Raw genomic sequence first — 21,639 nt, forward strand, 5'->3', positions numbered from 1 at the left:
ATAAAGAAACACACCAATACAATATTTAGGAATCGGATACATTAACTACTAAGAAGCATTAATTCGTCCATAAACATCGAATTATAACTATATTTAGAGCGTGTCCTTACAAAAGGTTCTTCTAGTAGAGATAACTCAAACCTTGATTGGATATGAAGCTTCCATGGCGATACCGCACTGTCCATCTGTGTCCGTTATGCCACGTTGCATTCTTATGTACCCCTCTTCTCCCCATCCAGTTCCCCACGAATTCTTCACAATCCAGTAATCAATCCCATCTTGACTTGTTCCATAACCCACAATTGTCACTGCATGATCTAGTTGTTTGCCGCAAGTTTCAGTAAATACGCCCTGTAATCATGATTGATTCATTTAAAACATTATTAATTCAAATACTAATGATTTCAGCTTAAGTATAAATCTTTGGGGTTCACTTTTCATAACTTTAACCTAATTTAACTACTGTACTACCTGTGAGTAAAATTGAAAGCTAGAAGCATCAACTACAACAGATACAGGCTGGTTAGCAACAGCTTTCATCAAGGCACTCTCGTCGCTGGCAGGTACTTTTTCATGTCCATCAATCGTCACCGCATAAGAATTTTCCTACAAAATCAGAATATACTTATAAATCCAATAATATATAATAATATAAAAAAACCTATAATTTGTTCATAATGTAACAAAATACATCATACCAAACGAACCCAATAATATATATCACACAAAGAAAGGATAATCCTCACACTATTAGTTTAATAAAATTTAATCTACCTCGTTTGATTCACAAGTCCCTTGTTGTGCTTGGTAAGGATACTTTTCTTCTGTTGTTATCCCTCCATTCTGCTTGATGAATTCAAATGCTGTTTCCATAAATCCTCCGTTACAACCATGATTTTCGGTATTATCACAATCAATCAGTTGTTGCTCAGACAAAGAAACTAAATTGTCTGTTTTGATTTGATTTATGCCCTCAATTGCAGCTACAGTTGAAAATGCCCAACAACTTCCTGTAAAATCAACCCGATCAACTAAATCTTAAGCAAACTAAAGATAGAAAAATTATAAATATTAGCAATAGTTAATTTCCTTTTATACCACGTTATAAATATTGTTACTTGTCTCACATATGTATATCATAGGTGGAAAAACTAACATGTTCAATATGAAACTTACCGCATTGACCTTGATATTTGATGCCCGTGACGGCACCATTCTTCCTCCAATCAATTGATGATGGAAGGTCTTCCACATTCTCATACATGAAGCTCCCATTTTCGTATTGACCCCCTCGGAGCATCCTGAAGTGTTTTATTTTCGGTCCTGCGTAAGACATCTGGAATTCAATGTTTGTCATGGCCCCAAACTTATTCAATTTTAACTTATAGGGGGCACCCTTCTTGTTGAAGTTGTGAATGTACTTCACATTATCCTTGAACACATTGAAACGTTTGTGTTTATGGACAAGGTTCAAAGAAACAGCATGATAGCTTCGCCACCTCTCAAATAAGTCCCAGAGATTTTCTTCCGATTCCAAGTCCTTCTCATTGAAATCGAAGCTAGTGGCGAATCCGATAATCAAAGCTAGCGAGAGAGCTACCAATAAAAACTTCCCTATCTCCATGTTTTATGAAGTTTGTGCCCCCAAACCAAATATGAGGAACAAACAAGTGATATAAATGAAGATATTCAGAGGGAAGATATGTTTAAACTATACTTGGCCATGCAAGTTTGGTAACCCTTTTATAATGTGATGCATGGATTCCTTTTCTTCATGTTTCAACTTTCAACATGTGAACAAGGGAAAAAAATCAAAAACGAGAATGGTGATTTAGCGGTCAATGTGGTGTTTTAGATGTAAGATGTTTGTTGTTTTTTGGAAGGGACACGTCATCATAATTTATGTAAGAGGAAATTTAATACTCTCCTCAACATAAAATGTTTGATACAACTCTTTTAAAATCTATATTGCAGCACAATCAAGTGGGCCAAATATTAATCCAATGGTATTCAGGTAGTTTGTTGTTTGGTCTATTAAAAACAAAGAAAATTTAATTTGATTAATAATATATAATTGTTATCAAAACATTTTAAGTAATGGCTATGAATTAATTATAAGAAATTATCAAATCTAATAACTTTAAATCACCATTAAATTTGAACATTTTTCTATATGTCCACCAAAATCAATAGTGGGTCAAATAATCCTTCAGTACCATTTTTTTTTTTTTTAAAAATTGAAAAACAAAAAACTCGGTTGGATTAATTATAGAACCATTATCATCAAACATCTAATTGTTTGATGCAAACAAAACATCAAATTAAAATCTCTTATCCGTAGGCTTCGCATAAGATTGATGCGAAGAGTTAGCCTCATGACCGGAAGTCTAAATGTGAGGATTCTTAATTGCGTTCTGTCTTGTTGTTTTTTTTTTTTGGAAAAAAAAATTCCAAAACGTTGGGAACACGATAACAAAACCATACAAATTTAATTTGTAAGAAGTTTGTGAATTTTCAAAATTTTGATTTGATAAACCTGAATTCTCGGCTATCAATCAAAATAAAGCTCACTAGTCTTCCAAGTTGACTTGGTCGAACCAAATAAAGATGCAACAACTGGGTTGTTAAATTTTTTGATAATTTAAAATATATTTATTATTAATTTATAATCCACCTTTTTTTTCTCATGAAAATTATAATTATTATAATAAATAATTCTAAATCAACTGGTTTGAGATCGGTATCATTATGAACAAGTGACATTTACCATGTGTATCATTCTTCACATCACGATTTATTTAAGCTCCGTTATGATTTTTCCAATATTTTAAAAATATTGTTGAAATAGTTGTTAAACTAGTCCAAATTAATCAATTTTTTTATTTTTTTGTTAAAATAATTATTTTGTAACAATTTAAGTATCTATTTTCTAAAGAGAAATATGATATTGTGACTAAACATTTACTAATCCACTCTACTTTTTTAAAATCTTATAATTTAACGATTATATATGTATTTATTAATAATTTTATACCAAATTCAATAATTTATCTCATTTGAGACTACATGAATTGGACTATCGTGTTTTAAGACCAAGAGGTTAAAATGCTTTTGTTAGTCTAAACTTGCATGTTTTAAAATGTCATTATTAGGTATTGTAACATTAATAATAATAATAATAATTACTATTATCCTCGATCAGAATTAGAATTTCTTTACCTCATAAATTTCTTCTTCAGACTTAACTAATCTCCAATTCTTCATTATCATCTAATATGGATAGGATATGATATCTAGTTTCAACGTTATTCATCAAAACTCACACGTGAAATGGCTTGGTTGATATTCGAATAATTTTTTGCTCACAACACAATAGCCGCTTGAGAAAAACCCTCTCACTTGCCCGCACGTCCTTTGTCCACAAATTTTAATTTCAAATGTTAAAAATGGTCTTTGGCAAGGTGATGAGAGTAAATTTCTCTCTCTTATTACCTACATCGTTTATGCCATGCCAAGAGGCGATTCTGCTGTGAGCAAAAAATCACTCATATTTGACAGTCGTTTTTTGCTAACAGTGCTCACAGACTCCTCAGTACTTGCCACATCAAGCATGCAAGAGTAGCTTTGTAACTAACAAGGGTACTTTTGTAAATTAGGATTGCCATGCAATACACGTGGGTACATGTAATCGGTGGATCCTAGATTTCTGTGGGCTCTGTGAGCAATTTTTTTTCCTCTTTGATATTCTATTTTGCCCCATATTTCAGGGTTAAATGTCTAACTTATGACATATAAGACAGCTATCACATATGAGATTCATGTCTTTGTGGTCAAATGCCAGTTTGTGATCTACTAAGTAATGACGTATAAGAAAAGGGTTGGGATCCGTTGACTCCTAAGAATGACTCGTGAAAAAGACACATGATTCCAACCCTTTATGAGTATCTTGATAATTAACACAAATCTCCCTTTGCTACATAACTAATCTTATTCTTTAATCTTGTTCGTAATATTGGAAAGAAAGAAGGGAAAATTACTCGAAGGACCATTGTGGAAGGGTTTCTTTCTAAATAGTCCCTACGTTTTGCTCATTATTATGACAGGACATTTAGTGGACTTTTTTCTTTCTTAATGGTCCCTCGTACTGTCAAGTTTAAAATTTTTACTGTCAAACTCGATATTTTTTTATTTAGTGTCAAGTTACATTTTTTACTGTCGAACTCACCACTATTTATTGTTGAGTTCACCAATTTTTATTTACTGTCAATTTTTATTTCTAGAGGTATAGGAACCATAAAGGGTATTTTTGTCATTTTGTTAATTTGTGTGAATTTCGATGTGTGATTTCTTTGTGTCTCAATATGATTATTATAAGTCTTGAAGTCACATAGCATTGTGAGATTTCTAGTTATCAAAATGTGTGATAAGCCTAAATGTGTGCAATTGTTAAATTATAGTGTAGCGATCTTAGGCGTGTATAATTTCTACGTCAAGTGTGTTGAAGAGGAGAGACGAAATCAAGAGGAAAGAATCAATATAAATTGAAAGAAATTTGAAGAAGGCTTCTCATAAGCTTTCAAATTTTTTGCATATTTTATACTCATCATTAGGAATCCATAATAACCGCATGACGAATTATTTAATTAGACAAATGGAAAATGGGGTGTCTACAATGAGCCTAGGGCTCAAATTTTCTTATTCGATCATTTTTGTTCCAATCAAAGACCCTAAGACTCTCAATAGTCCTATGGACCCATAATAAGACTTATCTAAATCCCATCATCTTCTCAACCTATTATCATTTTAACCATAACCTAATCAAGTCCAACTCAACTCCTAAGCTCAATGGACCTAAACATTACCCAATTCTAACCCAAGTTCCTACTCTAACCCAAATCCATACCCATGTCCATGATCATAACCAATCAAGACTCATACAATTAATGATCATCAATGAGCGACACTTGTCACCATCACAACCCACCTCCCAAAATCATTCTATCCAACCTCATCATCTTAATTTTAAAAGTTACACAACCCACACACCATGTCATAACCCAAGCCCATCACATTCTCTTCAAAACACTCCATATGTCATCTTCACACCCCCCATAACCCAATTTCTTAAATCAACTCACTTAACCCATTCACCTCCTACCATTGGACACATGTCACCGTCTCCTCCACCCTCCTAAAATGTTTACAACTATCCCCTTGCACAACCATTCTTTTAACTAATACTCACACCCCTTAACTCTACCTAACACTCAACCCACTTGGGTCAAGAATGACTCATTTCCACCACCTTCCACATATACCTCCCCCCCTTAACATTAAATTTCGCACACCTCACCCATAAACCTCATGTCATTCTTTAGCTTTCTACTTTTTACCCCATCCTACCCCTAAATGTAACCCTCAGCACATATAAAAATCCTCAATCTCCCTCTCAAAAAGCTTATACTTGAATCCACTCTCTCAAGCCTTTCAACTTTCAATCTTTTTCAACCCTCTCAATCTCTCTAAATAACCTTTCAACTCTCAACTTCACATTATAAAATCTCAATTCATATTAATCTCTACACAAGAATAATTTCTACTTTCATCCTTAATGACTCAACATTTCAAGAACAAGATCAAAAGGATCCCTTTGAGGATTAAGAAGAGAAAAAAAAAAAGAATAAAGAGAAAGTAAATACTTCAAGGTGGGTTTAGATTAAGATTTTTATTTTAATTCCCCCTCTTCATATCCCTTTCCTATCTCTCCCCCTCATTTCCTTAATTTTTGTTTTAGAAGGTCATAGGATATAATGAGTGCCCTCCCCTACCTTTGGTAGATCGGACTTCGGTTCGGTCGAAAGTGTAGGGTTTGTAACTACTTTTAAAAGAAAATTATTTTAAACCATCAAACATTTGGTACACACACTACAAAACTTGTTTTGAGGTTAAAGGTGATTGAGCCCTCTTCATTCGATGAGAGTGGACTCGCAATTGAGAAGTCGACATTTTTCAAATTTTGTTCTTTCAAGAAAAAAATGTGGAAGGGTCCGTTTTCTTAATGAGATGACCCTCGCAATTTAAGCCAATATCAAAAGTCTCTCGCATCCAAAGTCACAAAATCCTCATTTAATTGATTTCTTTATTTCTTTTAATTTTCTAAAATGACCACGTTGTTAAGGTTACCATCATTTGATGGAGAGAGAGGAGTGCCTAACACCTTCTCCTCTTTCTAGCTAAATCCTTAACTAGATCATAAGTAGATCAGTGTCTTAATTCGTACGAGAGTCACCAAGATGCCAAAACGATTTTTTTTTTTCAAAAAATATTTTTCGAGGAACCATTCACACACATTTATAAAAAGAATGCTAGTGAGTCCAAATCCCCGTAGAGGTGAACTTTGGATTTGAAAATCATGTATCTACAACACCCCTTTACTATTGAAAATTTTAGAAAAATCCCTCCTCGTTGGATCTCGAGTGAAAAAATCAAAAATACATTTTTTTTTCATGAGTTCCACAACTTTGAGCCAGTTAGGACCATCGATATAATTCAATTATAAAATTATTTTCAAATATCATTCAATAACATTTCATTAAAAAAAACTAAACAACCACTAAAAGGTCATATAGGATGAAAGGAAAACATTGAAAAGGCAAGGACAAAACGGTCCAAAAATTTATCATCTCCTAAATTTTAGAAATCTTGATATGTTATAAAATTTCATGATTACATTAAATTTTTATAAATATATACCTTAATTACATTATCATTATTTTTTTATAAGCTACATGAATAGATTTCAACAATATTTTTCTTTTGCTAGTCCAACCTTTTTCTTTTTTCCAAGGTAATTGATAGTCCAAACTTGTTTTATATATAGATTGCAAGAATAAAAATAGCAAATTCTGTTGCTTGGTCAAATTTTCATAAACTCTGATGAGATTTTCAATATATGCATGGGAAAGTCACTTCGTACAAGACTATGAGAATTATCTCATAATAATAATAATAATAAGGTTTACCCTTTTTCCCTATCAAATTAATCATGTAATTTGATTACAATATGTTGTTTTTTACTAATCTTATACGATGGTTATGCAGATTCAACAATATTCATCAAAATTAAAATGTGCTTTCGTGGTTAAATGTCTAATTACCTATACATATAAGACAACTATCTCATATTCATCCGTTTGATGATCAGATGATAAAACTAAGACTGTCAATGATTTGGGCTTTTGGTACAGCCCCAACATGAACCAAGTTTGCCCATTATGAACCGAGTTTTGGTAGTCATATGAAGCCCGATTCATGTTAAGGGCGAGGCTCGACTGTTAAGCCTGTTGGGCATTTCAATCCGATAACTTATATTGTAATTCTATTTATAATATATTATAAATAAAGTTTGCTTGCAAGGTCATTCTCTTTGCAATTAAGGGGTAAAAGAGGAAAGAAAATAAAATACTAGGGGTGTTATTGAAAAGAGATAGAAGAGGAAAGAGAATAAAGATGAGTATGATTTTTAAATAAAAATGTAGAACAAAACTGTTTTTTTGAGTTTTGTTTTGCTAAAATATGTTACATGGTGTTAGAAAGAGGGTAGAAAATGGGTTAAAAGTTTCTAAAACTACTTAAGAGATCAATAATTCATTTTAGAAAGCAACTTCAAAATTGTATATAAATCTTACAACATAAGGAAACACACCAATATGGTCTAACCCATCAGATACATTAATTGCTAAGAAGCATTTATTCGTTCACAAACATCGGATTATAACTATACGTAAAAGTTTGTCCTTGCATAAAGGTCCTTTAGTTGTGCTAACTCAAGCCTTGATAGGGTATGAAGCTTTCATGGCAATACCACACTGTCCCTCTGGGTCCGTTGTGCCACGCTGCATTCTTATGTATCCCTGTTCTCCCCATCCAGTTCCCCATGAGTTTTTCACTATCCAATAATCGATCCCATCTTGAGTTGTTCCATAACCCACGATTGTAACTGCGTGATCTAGGTCTTTGCCGCAATCTTCATTGAATACGCCCTGCGATCATGATTGATTCAATTCATACATAACTAAATTTAAAGAATAATATCCTCAATGGAATTTTTCCTAGCCGATATATTGGATTGGGTTTAAATTTTATATATGAGTTCACTATATCATTCTCAGGCTAAATCTTAAGGATTTTAGACAAAACCTGATCGATATGACTAAACTCGTAACCAATACACCTAGGAAATAATTATGCAAGAAAAGCTAAGTTCTTTTTCTTGGAGTCGTTTTTCATAAGTTTGATAATGACATTAATTTAATTAAGATAGTGATATACCTCAGAGTAAAATTGGAAGCTAGAAGCATCTACGACGACAGATACAGGTTGGTTAGCAACAGCTTTCATCAAAGCATTCTGGTCGTTGGCAGGTACCTTTTCGTGACCATCAATCGTCACAGCATAAGAATCTTCCTACAAAATCAAAATATACTCACATTACGAACCAGTTCGCTTAGTTGGTAAAGTCTTTGGGTGATAATACCAAGACTTGGGTTCAAATCCCGCTAGCACCAAGTTATTGAACTCATTAAAAAATGCATTTTTTTTAAGAAGAGTGAGTATTTATACCGTAATTTTTTTTAAAAAAAATCAAATGTTATTTCCTCCATTATACAAGGCATCTTACCATAAAGGTCGAGAAAGATGGTTTACTATCCAAAACCAGTAAGGATTTAGAAATATATATTTAAAAAAAAAGGTTAGCAACTAATTTTTCCTTTTTTTCGACAATAATTGAGAGTAAATTTACTTTTGTACCATTTCCATAAGGAAAATGCAATAAACTTATTTTACATTGAAATTTCAAAAATACCTTCTTTTTTGTTTTTTTTTTTGTTTTTATACTGATCAACACCCTTTTGGATTTTAATTTATTCTTCGTAATTTCTAGGTCATATGAATATTTGCTTATGGGTAGGTTTTAAAATTAAGGGAGTTAACTATTCATTAATTTAGAAATCATCCCATTTTGAAAAAAAAAATTAAAAATAGTTACTTATCAAAATTGTAATTTAAAAAAATAATAATAAGATCTTTAATTTGCCATTATGAATTTATCATACCTAGTGAACCCATTAATAATACCCAAAAAGAAAGAATTATTGTAACACTATCAGTTTAATAAAATCTAACCTACCTGGTATGATTCACAAGTCCCTTCTTGTGCTTGGTAAGGATATTTTTGTTCTGTTGTTATCCCTCCATTTTCCTTGATGAATTCAAATGCTGATTCCATAAATCCTCCATTACAACCATGATTTTCAGTATTATCACAATCAACCAGTTGTTGCTCAGACAAAGAAACTAATTTGTTCGTTTTGATTTGGTTTATGCCCTCAACTGCAGCTACTGTTGAGAATGCCCAACAACTACCTGTAACATTGACATGATCAATTAAATCATATAAGAAAAATATAATAAAACTATAAATATTGTTAATGGATAGTTAATTAATATACTTTTATAGTCATGTCATAAAAATTGTTACATGTCTCACATATCTATAAGTCATGGTAAAGCTAACATGCTTATTCAATATGAAACTTACCACAATGGCCTTGATCTTTGATGCCGGTGACTGCACCATCTTTCCTCCAATCAACCGATGGTGGGAGGCCATCCACATTCTCATACATGAAATTCCCATTTTCATATCTACCCCCTCGAACCATCCTAAAGTGTTTTACTTTCGGTCCCGCATAAGACATTTGAAATTCAGTGTTTGTCATGGCCCCAAACTTGTTCAATTTTAACTTATAGGAGGCATCCTTCTGATTGAAGTTATGAATGTACTTAACATTCTCCTTAAACACATTGAAACGCTTGTGTTTATGGACAAGGTCCAAAGAAACAGAGTGATAACTTCGCCACCTCTCGAATAAGTCCCAAAGATTTTCTTCTGATTCCAAGTCCTTCTCATTGAAATCAAAGCTAGTGGCAAATCCGATAACCAGAGCGAGTGAGAGAGCTACGAATGCAAACTTCCCTATCTCCATATATGGCTTATGAAGTTTTTGCCCCCAAACGAAATGTGAGAAACAAACAAGTAATATAAATGAAGATATTGAAATGGAAGATATTTGAACCATGCAAGTGAGCAAGTCCTTTTATAATGAGATTCATGAAGTTGTGTTCTTCGTGTTTCAACTTTCTACATGTAAACAAAAGAAAAATATCAAAAGCGACGACGGTGATTTAGCGGTAAATGTGGTGTTTTAGATATAAGAGATTGGTACCTTTTTTATGCTAACACGTCAACATTATTGATGTAAGAGTAAATTTACTACTCTCTTAACTTACAAAGTTTGATACAATTCTTCTAATATATATCTTTTGGTACAACCAAGTGGGCCCAATAAAGGTATGGTTTTCAAGCACCGCTGTTTGATTTATGGAAAAAAAAAAAATTAATTATATAATCAAATATAAAACCATCATCTCACAGGCTTGGTTGGTATTTTCAAGGTGATGGACATCAAATTTTTTATGCAACGGAAACATCAAATTAAAATCTCCTTACGATGTGTTAGTTTCCACGTACTTCGCATAAGATTGCGCATTCCAAATACAACGACCGTGGCGTTCGTTAGGGGCTTCGGAAATGCAATTTCATGCGTTGGAAACACGAAAGCAAAGGCATACAAAATTAAGAGAGCTGCTATAGGCACTCCAAGTTTTACATATTCCACCCAAATTCTCTCTCTCTCTCTTCCTAAATTTCTATTTCTATTTTTTGGGTTTACCATTTTATACTAGCCTAATCATAATTGTAAACTACTGAAATTGTTTGAACGAGTGTTTTAATGTTTTTTTATTGTTGAAATTATAATTGGAACCAAACCTTTGTAATGTTTGAATAGTATGTCTTAATCTCTAATTAGGATGAGATAAATAATTTTAGAAATAGGGGAATAATAAGTAAAAGTTGGATTGCCAATAGTAGAAATTTGTGAATTTTCATAAACCCAGATTCTCGGGTATCTAGTTGATTTGTTCAAGTCATCTTGGCACGAGCAAGTAAAGATGAATCAAAATGTTAAACAAGCTCTTTAGCTTCAAATAGGTATAATTTTGGGATTGTTAATTTGAATGTTTATGATTAATTTTACACAAAAGGTTATGACGAGCACTACTATTCAACCATATATGATTCTAAGGTTAAAACGCATTTCTTTGTTTTTTGGTTTTTATTCAAGTTTTCTCTTACTCTATTTTGAATCTAAAAATTTATCACGACTCTTAAAAATTTTACTAGTTTTTGCATGTTTACTGTTTCTAATAAGTTTTACTAACCTGGATAAGTATGGTTGTAGTATAAATGCATGGAAATTGGAGTACTAATATACGTACTTTCATAAAAAGGTAAATTATTACATTTTGAAACAATCAATTTGAATATTTAGTTTCCAATCAATTTTTTTCTTTGCCAACTAAGGTCATTATTCTGAAACAGATTCATATTTGCCTATTTAGATACACAATATTAAAGAGAGGAGCTGCAAAAGATGCCCTACGTCTCAATGGATGTTTGTAGTAACCCAATTGTTACCCTATTTCCACGACTTGGATGTTATATGTATAATATGTATTAACTTGTGTAATGACAGCGTGATGTAATTATTTTTTTATTAGAAGGTGAAAAAGTGCTCATTTCAAATATATTAATATGAATGATTGTTGTGATGTCTTATAGAGATTTATGTTTTTTAATAGGGATCTTCTCTTTATAATATAAATGATTTCTTATTATATACATAATAATTCCACGTGTTCAAAATATAAAGGAGGTTTTGTCGAATTTTATTTTCTAAGGAGATTTACTTTTGGTCCAATTATATATATGATTTATTCATTTAATTTATTATAATGTAATCACTTATCAATTGTTTTATTTGCAGGTCAGAGACATATGATGTAGAACTTCTAAAAATCTCTACAATCAAGACTTTTTTATTATAACAAGTTGAATAATTTATGTTGGAATATTATACTTAAATGAATTGAATTTGATTTTTGATTTCAATACTTATTGGTGATGAAGATTTCATATTATCAATTAAAATATAAGCAGATTTATGAAAAACAAATATATATATAAAGTATTTAATGTCACTAAATGTGTTGTCCCAAATTTTTGTAGGGACTTTTTGTGACGATTTTTTTTTTTTTTTTTCGTAACTAATAGTCCACTTTTAGTCACAAAGTACTTCGCCACTAAATCTCTTCCTAAAAATTTTTAGTGGTAATTGATGATTATGGCTAACGGTTCACATTTAATTGCAAAAAATAAATTATCACTAAATCTAATACTTTAGTTACGATTTATAGTTGTGACTAACTCTCTACTTTTAGCAACTACCTAAAGTTATCACTAAAAGTCTATTTTTATCAATTAATTTAGTAAATTTTAGTGGCAACTTTATATATTTAGTGGTGATAATTTTTTAAATTAATCGCAATTTCTTTTGTGATTGAATATTATACTTTTAGTGATAATTTATTTGTCGTAACTAAAGGTATAATCTTTATTGACATCTTTAAAAGTTGCAATTAAAATATTTAGCCACGGCACTTTTAGTCGCAGCATAGCCTCAATAAAAATGTTGTCACTTAAACTTTTAATGACAATTTTTAAACATTTAGTGACGAAAATTTTTGCAGCTAATGGTAAGTACTAAGTGGGAGACAAATTTACAATTTGAAATTTTAACTTAACAACTACGGCCAAGTATTTAGAATTATTCAAATTATCAATTAAATTTAATTTCCTTTTAGAGAATTATTTTCTTCTTTCCCATGTGAATTCAAGGTTATTAAAATTTGATTACTTCAAAATCCCTTTAAAATTAATTAGTCTCTTGATATCTATGTTTAGGAGACTTGTTATTCGAAACAAACCAAACAGAATTAAGGTTGGTTTGAGTTAGTTCAGTTCTAGGAAATAGTCAATTCGATTCCGAATTTGTAAAATCAATTAAGTTTGATTTGATTTCAATTTTACCCCAACCCAAACCAAATTGAACCATGTGCACCCCTAATTGCCAAGCACTTTGATAGAACTATATATGAAAGTAGGCTATTGGACACATTTTACGATTGTAGAAAGACATTATTATTTCAGAGGTTAAAATGCATTTTTTGAATTTTATTTTCTATTTTCATCTTAGCCTATTTTTAGTCTGAACTTATATGTTTAATATGTTATATTGAGTATTTTAAGGCCAATAAGAAAGTATATATTTATGGAATTAAAATAAAAAATTATATTTTTTTTCATGTTTAATGTTTCCAATATAAGTTTTACTAACTAGAATGAATCTGACTTTGACGTGAGCAGTTTCTTTCAAAATTTGTCAAAACCCTCCTCGATACAAGACATGTGGCATTTTGAATTTATTTCATGCCTTTATAATTCTGTCAAAATTTGAAATGCCTCATTGAAAATATCACATGTAATCCAATGGAGAGGGTTCCCTCAAAATTGTGAAACAGGCTACCTATTTCAAAGTTTTTTCCAACCAGAATAAGTATGGTTGTAGTACGAATGGCCGAATGGGGATTAAAGTAGATGTTTAAAAGTCTATCTTAACATTAATAGAGAGGAATGTCTTTAGAATTATTCAAATTATCAATTAAACTTCATCTCTAAGAAGAGTCATGATAAAATGACTCGTCAGGTGGCTTACTCAATCGACTCATTGACGTGGAAAGTTTGGGAACCATAGATTTGTACACCTCGGGATACACAGCTCTTTCAAGATATACTCTTTTATGGGGAAGTGCAATCATGTACATCGAGGTGTACAAATCTATAGTTCCCGAACTTGTCACGTTAGTGAGTCGATTGAGTATGCCACCTCGCAAGTCATTACATCACGACTTTTCTGAGAATGATTTTCTTCTTCTCCTTGTAGATTCAAGGTTATTAATTTATTTTTTTCTTTTTTCACTAAGCAAGCAAGAATTTCAAAAAAATAAAAAAGAAGATTACAAAACAAGGGTATTAGGAAGATTCATTTAGTCTCCAACAAAAGCCCATCTGACCACAAAAGGAAGGTTAATTACATAATCAAAAGATTAAGAGGAACAAGACAATGAGGCATAACCTACTAAAGTATCAGCCACGTTATTCCCTTATCTGAAATGAAATGTAGATTGAACAAATATTAGAATAAAACTTGGGTAACTGGGATTCATTTCATAGGGACAGTCGTGATTTAAATGTTCATTCGAATTAAAAATCAAAATAGAGTTTGAAAACAGATTCTTTAAAAATAGATTTGTAAAAACTGAATAGAAAATGACAGTTAATTTGTAAATGAAATTGAAACAAAAAATAAAGATTGAAAAACAATGTAAAAGGGCTTAGAGAGTTCAAATCAACCATTGCAAGTCATCCTTATTACTGAATAATTCTAATTTTAACCCGATCCATGTAGCAAGTCATTGCTCATAGATTGAAAAGTAAATCGATTAAAAATTAATTGCAATCACAGAATATCCATGTGAATCTTGAACTTAGAAGAGATTATCCGATTTATATCTCAATTCATCACAGAGCATGATTATTCTTGAACTTATCTAAGTAATAATCTGTTGAGGAAAAAACTTGAGTACTTGACTTTAAATGCACAAATATTGGATATAAACAAGTAAACAATTTACTTGTACTATACCCTCAATAAATATATCACTCACAAATTGAAGAAGAAAATAACACTCTATTAAGAAAAACACACTTTTACAAACACTCACACTTTTTACAACCTCTCAAGACTTCTTACTCACAACTTATTTGTCACAATTTTTTTATTACTACTTGATTACAAAATGAGATGACTCACCCCTATTTATACTAGTGGCACCTCCTTAACTAATGGTTAGGATTGTGCCAACACATTCTTAATTTAGTGGTTACAATTTTGTCATCTAGAACTTTCTAAAAATATCTATTAGTCTAGAGTTTTCTACCAAAATATCTATAATTCTAGAATCTTCTATTTTTCTTTTATCTAAAAACATCTAGAGTTTTCTCTAAGAAGATTCTAGAAATTGGGCTCTAAATAGCCATTGGGCTTGGGCAATAAATGTGGGCTTTTCTTAATTCGGGCTGGTGTTGAATTTTAACACTCCCCTTCAATACCAACTTTTACTCTTTACACCATGTTGAGTTGACGCGAAAGTTTCGCTATCGGACTAAACGTTTCAACATAGTCTAGCCCATATTGTCGAGAAAACCCTCGAGCCACCAGTCTAGCCTTATACCTCTCAATTGATCCATTTGGACTTTATCTTGTAAACCCATTTACAGGATATGGGTTTCACATCTTTTGGTTTTGGCACCAGATCCCAGGTCTGATTTTGCTTTAACGCTGTGACTTCTTATTCCATTGCTTTGATCCACTCAGACTTTTGTAATGCTTCTTCAAATGTCACGGGTTCTTTAGTAGTTGCTTCTTCAGCTATGGCTGCATTGGCATATTTGGGATTTGGTTTGCGAATTCTGTTTGACCTTCTTAGTTGTGATTGTGGAGTTGATACTTCTGTTTCTTCATGATGATCTTCTTGTTGATACACACCAGTTTCCCAAGGATTCTGGGCCATCTCTTGATCATCATCACTGTCATGCAGATCTCCAGCCTCATCTGAACTTGGTTGAATGTTGACAGTGTGCTCCTCCATCTTTTGTTGTAATTTGTCTTCGAATTCTCTTGAGTCTGGCAACACCTCTTTTCCTGAGGACCACCAAGAAGATGCTTCGTCGAATACCACATCTCGCGATGTATAACACCTTCCAGTTGTAGGATCACAGCATCTCCACCCCTTTCTCTGATTATCGTATCCAACAAAGATACATCTGACTGCTTTCTTATCGAACTTGCTACGTAAATGATCAGGAACAAATACATAGCATACACATCCAAATACTCGAAAGTAGCTAACTGTAGGTTTTATGTCCCACAATTTCTCAAAGGGTGAAACAAACTCTAACCTTGGTTGAGGAAGTCTGTTGATCACATGGACTGCTGTTCTCATAGCTTCGGCCCAAAATCTTCCCGGTACATTCTTTGCATGTAGCATACTCCGACAAGTTTCTGCAAGATGTCGATTCTTTCTTTCTACTACACCATTCTGTTGTGGTGTATTGGCACATGTATACTGACAACGTATTTTGCATTCTCGTAAGTATAGAGAGAACTCGTCCGAACTATATTCTCCTCCGTTGTCTGTGCGCAAGCAACGGATCTTCTTTCCTACTTCTCCTTCAACTATCTCTTTGAACTCTTTAAACTTTGAAAAGGTTTCAGATTTTTCTTTCATAAAGAAAACCCACACATACCTAGAGAAGTCATCAATGAAGGTTACCATGTACCGCATTCCGTCGATTGATGGTTGCTTGACTGACCCGAACACCTCAGAGTGAACTAACTCTAATGGTTCCTTTGCTTTAAACTTCGATTTCTTGTATGACAATTGATGTGCTTTGCCATACTGGCATCCTGCACAGACCGTGTCTGTTCTCACGTCAAGCTGAGGAAGTCCCTTAAGCATCGACTTCTTTACCATCACACTTAACTTGGAATAGCTAACATGACTCAACCGCATGTGCCACAAATCTGCTGTCTCGTTCCTTCTTGTCTTGTCTACATATGCAGACTCTGTTGACATTACGTAAACTGACTCCAATCGTCGTCCCTCCATCATTGGCTTTTCTGAGATTTTGATGTCACGATATACCTTCACATCTTGGGGACCGAACAAGACATAGTAGCCTGATGATGTTAGTTGAGCCACGGATAACAAATTTTTCTTCATTCCTGGAATATGGTAGACATCTTGAAGTGGCACCTGGTTAGAATTATAACGAGATGTGACTATCGTCTTACCGATGTGAGCTATCGGTAACCTTGAGTTGTCAGCCGTCACCACCACACAACTTTCCTTGTACTCAGACAAGTTTTGCAACTTCTATCTATCACCTGTCATGTGATTTGAGTACCCCGAGTCTACGATCCAGTTATTCTCGTAGTCAATCCGTTCAGATGTAGCTGTAAGAGCTACTTCTTCGTCTTCCTTTACAAACGATGCTTCAGCATCCTATTCATCTTCGATTTTCTCTTTAGAACTGGAAGTAGCAGCATTACTTTCAGCATGCTTTTTCTTAGACCAGCAGTCTTTCGCCATGTGGCCCTTCTTCCCGCAATTGTAACAATCGTCTTCGAACCTTCTACTATTACCGTGATTCTTTGAAGCTCCCCCTGAACGAGAGCCTCCCTCTTTTTGATGACCTCTTATCTTGTCACCATTCGTTTTAGATCCACCTCTGACGTACTGCTTGAAGCTACCTTTACTTTTGCTTGTGTAAAGTGTTTCTTCCTTATCCTTTAACGAGACTCCTCCCATTTGCTTAGCCAAAGCTTCTTGACCAACAAGCAAATTTTCGAACTCAACAAGTGATGGTTGTGTCGGCCATCCTTGTACTGCAGCAACAAAGCCTCGGTATTCGGGTCGCAAACCATGGATAATTATTCTTTTTATCCTGATTTCTCCAATAGCAGCATTCGGATCTAACTCTGAAATTTCACGGCATATTGACTTCACCTTATGAAAGTATTGGGCGATCGTCATATCACGTTGCACCATTGATAGCAGCTCGTTCTCGAGAAGTTGTAATTTTATATTGTTCTTCTTTGAAAAGAGTGTAGCGAAGGTATCCCATGCTTCTTTCGGTATTTTGGCATCTCGAATGTGCTCTAACATTTCTTCTTCAATTGTAGTCTTTAAAGCAAACATCGCCTTGCCTGCTTTAATCTTCCATTTTCTCAAGATGCCATTGGCATCTTCTGTTGTCGGCTGTGTAACTTCACTACCACCGATAATCTCCCAAAGGTCTTGACCTTGTAGGTAAGACTCCATGCATGTTGCCCACGTGTTGTAGTTTTGGTTGTTGAGCTTCTTGATTCCTCCAACTACTTGAAGGTCACCCATCGTGCTGACAGAGCTTCGACTGAACGGAACAAACTTGACTAACGATCTTGTAGAGTAGTAAACTCCTCACGACTCAAGATAATTCCACCAAAATCGATCCTTGGCAACCTGGCTCTGATACCAATTTTTGAGGAAAAAACTTGAGTACTTGACTCTAAATGCACAAATATTGGATATAAACAAGTAAACAATTTACTTGTACTATACCCTCAATAAATATATCACTCACAAATTGAAGAAGAAAATAACACTCTATTAAGAAAAATACACTTTTACAAACACTCACACTTTTTACAACCTCTCAAGACTTCTTACTCACAACTTATTTCTCACAATTTGTTTCTTACTACTTGATTACAAAATGAGATGACTCACCCCTATTTATACTAGTGGCACCTCCTTAACTAATGGTTAGGATTGTGCCAACACATTCTTAATTTAGTGGTTACAATTTTGTCATCTAGAACTTTCTAAAAATATCTATTAGTCTAGAGTTTTCTACCAAAATATCTATAATTCTAGAATCTTCTATTTTTCTTTTATCTAAAAACATCTAGAATTTTCTCTAAGAAGATTCTAGAAATTGGGCTCTAAATAACCATTGGGCTTGGGCAATAAATGTGGGCTTTTCTTAATTCGGGCTGGTGTTGAATTTTAACATAATCATCAAAACTTAAATCAGATGTACAAATTGGATGATCTCATCATAAAAGACTTCACAATATTACAATTCAAAGCAGAGATATAAAATTAGAACAATAATATTAAGATGAACTTACTCCGGCATCCTTGATCTTTCTAAGAAGATTTTAGCCATCATTTCAATGAGCAAGTTGCAATAATAATAAAATAAAGAGAACATGATAGAGAGGAAGCTGAAGAAACTATGTTGCACTTTGATCACTCTGAGATGATTTCACAAGAGAGCTACAATTAGAACTAAAGAAGAAAAGATGAGAGAAACACTCCTGATTCTCTCACTACACTCAAAAATTTTTCCTCTAAAACAACAGAATTATAGAGAATTACAGAAAGGAGAATGAACTGAAAGAGACCCTTTTCTTTGGAACAACCCATCAATTTATAGCTTTTTTAATCGAGCTATTAGTTCGACTTTTTGCTTTATTCGTTTTGAGAAGAGCCTTCTGTTACAATGGCCGAAGTTTTTAGAAATTACAGCTCAAATCTCGAGACACGACTCCTCGAGAAGGCTGCGGCGCACTAGGGTGATGCCGCAGTGGCGTGACAGCTTTTGTTGTTCATCTTTGGTTGGTTGCTCATTTTTGTTCGCATGTTGTAATAAAGATTGTTATATATATTGTTGGCTTCCAAATGTGCTCTTTTCACCTACAAATATTATGGAATTTTGATTAGCTTCGTTAATTCAATACTTTAATATAATTCACTATTATTTAAAAGGGACTAACACTTATGTGTTGATAATCTTTGAGGAATTACGGTCCCAAAATCGGCTTATTGGGACCTTATCATGAAACATGATTTCAAAACGCATCCGAGTTGTCTCGGTATCAGGCATGAACGAGACGGACACACAAGTCAATTTTTATAACGAGATTTAATACCTCATGTTCATTTTTTTAATTTTTGGACGAAATGTCTCAAACACATCGAAAAACTCGTCCAAGATGACTCTGTATCTAGTATGGACAAGACAAGACGCAATCGAGTTTTAAACCCATGATCTGAAGACTTGTCTAATGTCTCATTCAATCTGGCGAAGAAGGAGAAAACATTTTGTCACAATGTGCTCATACACCCAAGGAAATCTGCCACCTATTAGGGCTCTAACAACAAGACAATACGGCGAAAAATTCAACAAGAGAGTTCGTACCATGACCTAAGAAAACAGAACAGGCTTTTAAATTGCATTCAAAAAATAAATGATTCAACGTCTCCTCCATAGATTTGTAAAGTGGACCTTTAGAAGCTAAAACGCAACCTCTACGCTTCCGAAGGCCATCAACATGGACAACTTTACGAAATAATTTTCAGTTAAAAACATTAATTTTTAATAGAATTTTCAAACTCCAAATCAGCCTCCAAGCTTCAGCAGTACGACCATGATTCCTAAAGCAATTATCATTATTCTTTTACAAGCTACATCAATAGATTTCAACCATATTTTTCTTTCGTAGTCCAATCTTTTTTCTTTTATGGAAGAATAAAAATATCAAATTCTGTTGTTTGATCAAATTTCATAAACTCACTTGAGATTTTTAATATCTATATATATGGGAAAGTCATCACTTCGTAGAAGAGGAAAAATAATAAAATAGTAGGGGTATTATTGAGTAGGGGAGCAGAGGAAAGACAATAATGATGAATATGATTTTTAAATAAAAAAATGTAGAACAAAACTGTTTTTTTGAGTTTTGTTTTTGCTAAAATATGTCACATGGTGTTAGAAAGAGGGAAGAAAATGAGTTAAAAGCTTCTAAAAATACTTAAGAGATCAATAATTCATTTTAAAAAGCAACTTCAAAATTGTATATAAATCTTAGAACATAAAGAGACACACCAATATCAGTCTAACCCATCAGATACATTAATTGCTAAGAAGCATTTATTCGTCCACAAACATCAAATTATAACTATATGTTGAAGTTTGTTCTTGCAAAAAGGTCCTTTAGTTGTGCTAACTCAAGCCGTTGAACCATTCAAAGTGAGCAAGTCTTTTATAAGAGTAATGCTGGGGTGACTCAGGCCTTGACTTCATCCAAGCTATTTGTCTTAAGGTTCTACAAAAGATAAAAAGAAGAGGAGAAGACTTCTTTGAACTTTTCACCAAATTTTTTTTTATTTTTTTTAATAAAAGAAGATGTGACTGCTGACTCATTAAGTAGGTGACGTGACTACTGAGCCACATTAGAATTGTGAGATTCACAGTGCCTGTGTCACCCCAGCGTTACTCCTTCTATAATGAGATGCTTGAAGTTGTGTTCTTCATGTTTTAGCTTTCAACATGTGAACAAGAGAAAAATATCAAAAAAGACGCTAGTAATTTAGCCGTAACTGAGGTGTTTTAGATGTAAGAGATTGGAACCTTTTTTAGGCCAACACGTCATCATTATTGATGTAAGAGGAAATTTACTACTCTTTCAAAATACAAAGCTTGATACAATTCTTCTAAAATATATCTTGTAGAACAACCAAGTGGACCCAATAATGGTATGGTTTTCAAGCACTGATGTTTGATTTATTTAAAATAAATAAATAAATAGATAATAGTTTGTTTAATTATATAACCAAATATAAAACCATCATCTCACAAGCTTGCTTGGTATTTTCAAGGTGAGGGACATCAAAGTTTTGATGTAATGAAAATATCAAATTAAAATCTCCTTACGAGGTGTTTGTTTCCACAAACTTCGCATAAGATTATTCGCATTCTACGTTGCGTTCGTCAGGGGCTTCGGAAACACAGTTTCATACGTGCAAATCGTGCAAATCGTTGACTTTGATTTGTACAAAATTTGTGTGAACTTTCACAACTTTGATTTGATAACAAACCCGGATTCTTGGCTATCAATCAAATTTCAAAATCTAGTTGACTCGTCCAAGTCATCTGGTCTTGGG

General features: G+C 33.1%; 3 protein-coding genes across 4 annotated transcripts; all 3 read right to left on the reverse strand.

Annotated features, from left to right (window-relative positions):
* Positions 1-1,727, reverse strand: LOC147405521 (vignain-like). The gene is made up of 4 exons (XM_086433277.1): positions 1,177-1,727; positions 775-1,010; positions 472-606; positions 1-351 (listed from the first exon to the last, which is right to left on the reverse strand). Exons 1-4 carry the CDS (start codon positions 1,622-1,624, stop codon positions 136-138), a joined length of 1,035 nt encoding a protein of 344 aa, XP_086289403.1. The 5' UTR covers positions 1,625-1,727; the 3' UTR covers positions 1-135.
* A 5,955-nt stretch (positions 1,728-7,682) lies between these two features.
* Positions 7,683-10,111, reverse strand: LOC147405522 (vignain-like). 2 transcript variants are annotated; one of them, XM_086432712.1, is made up of 4 exons: positions 9,602-10,111; positions 9,191-9,426; positions 8,332-8,466; positions 7,683-8,042 (listed from the first exon to the last, which is right to left on the reverse strand). In XM_086432712.1, exons 1-4 carry the CDS (start codon positions 10,047-10,049, stop codon positions 7,827-7,829), a joined length of 1,035 nt encoding a protein of 344 aa, XP_086288838.1. In that variant the 5' UTR covers positions 10,050-10,111; the 3' UTR covers positions 7,683-7,826. The 2 variants fall into 2 exon arrangements, with proteins under 2 accessions (XP_086288838.1, XP_086288837.1); XM_086432711.1 differs by having other exon boundaries at positions 8,332-8,462; positions 9,187-9,426.
* A 7,040-nt stretch (positions 10,112-17,151) lies between these two features.
* Positions 17,152-18,042, reverse strand: LOC147405523 (uncharacterized). The gene has a single exon (XM_086433774.1). The coding sequence runs from the start codon at positions 18,040-18,042 to the stop codon at positions 17,152-17,154; it is 891 nt and encodes a 296-aa protein (XP_086289900.1).
* Positions 18,043-21,639: the final 3,597 nt, after the last annotated feature.

Source organism: Akebia trifoliata, chromosome 3, assembly GCF_017979445.1.
Source record: "Akebia trifoliata isolate Shusen 1 chromosome 3, ASM1797944v1, whole genome shotgun sequence".
Classification (NCBI taxonomy): domain Eukaryota; kingdom Viridiplantae; phylum Streptophyta; class Magnoliopsida; order Ranunculales; family Lardizabalaceae; genus Akebia; species Akebia trifoliata.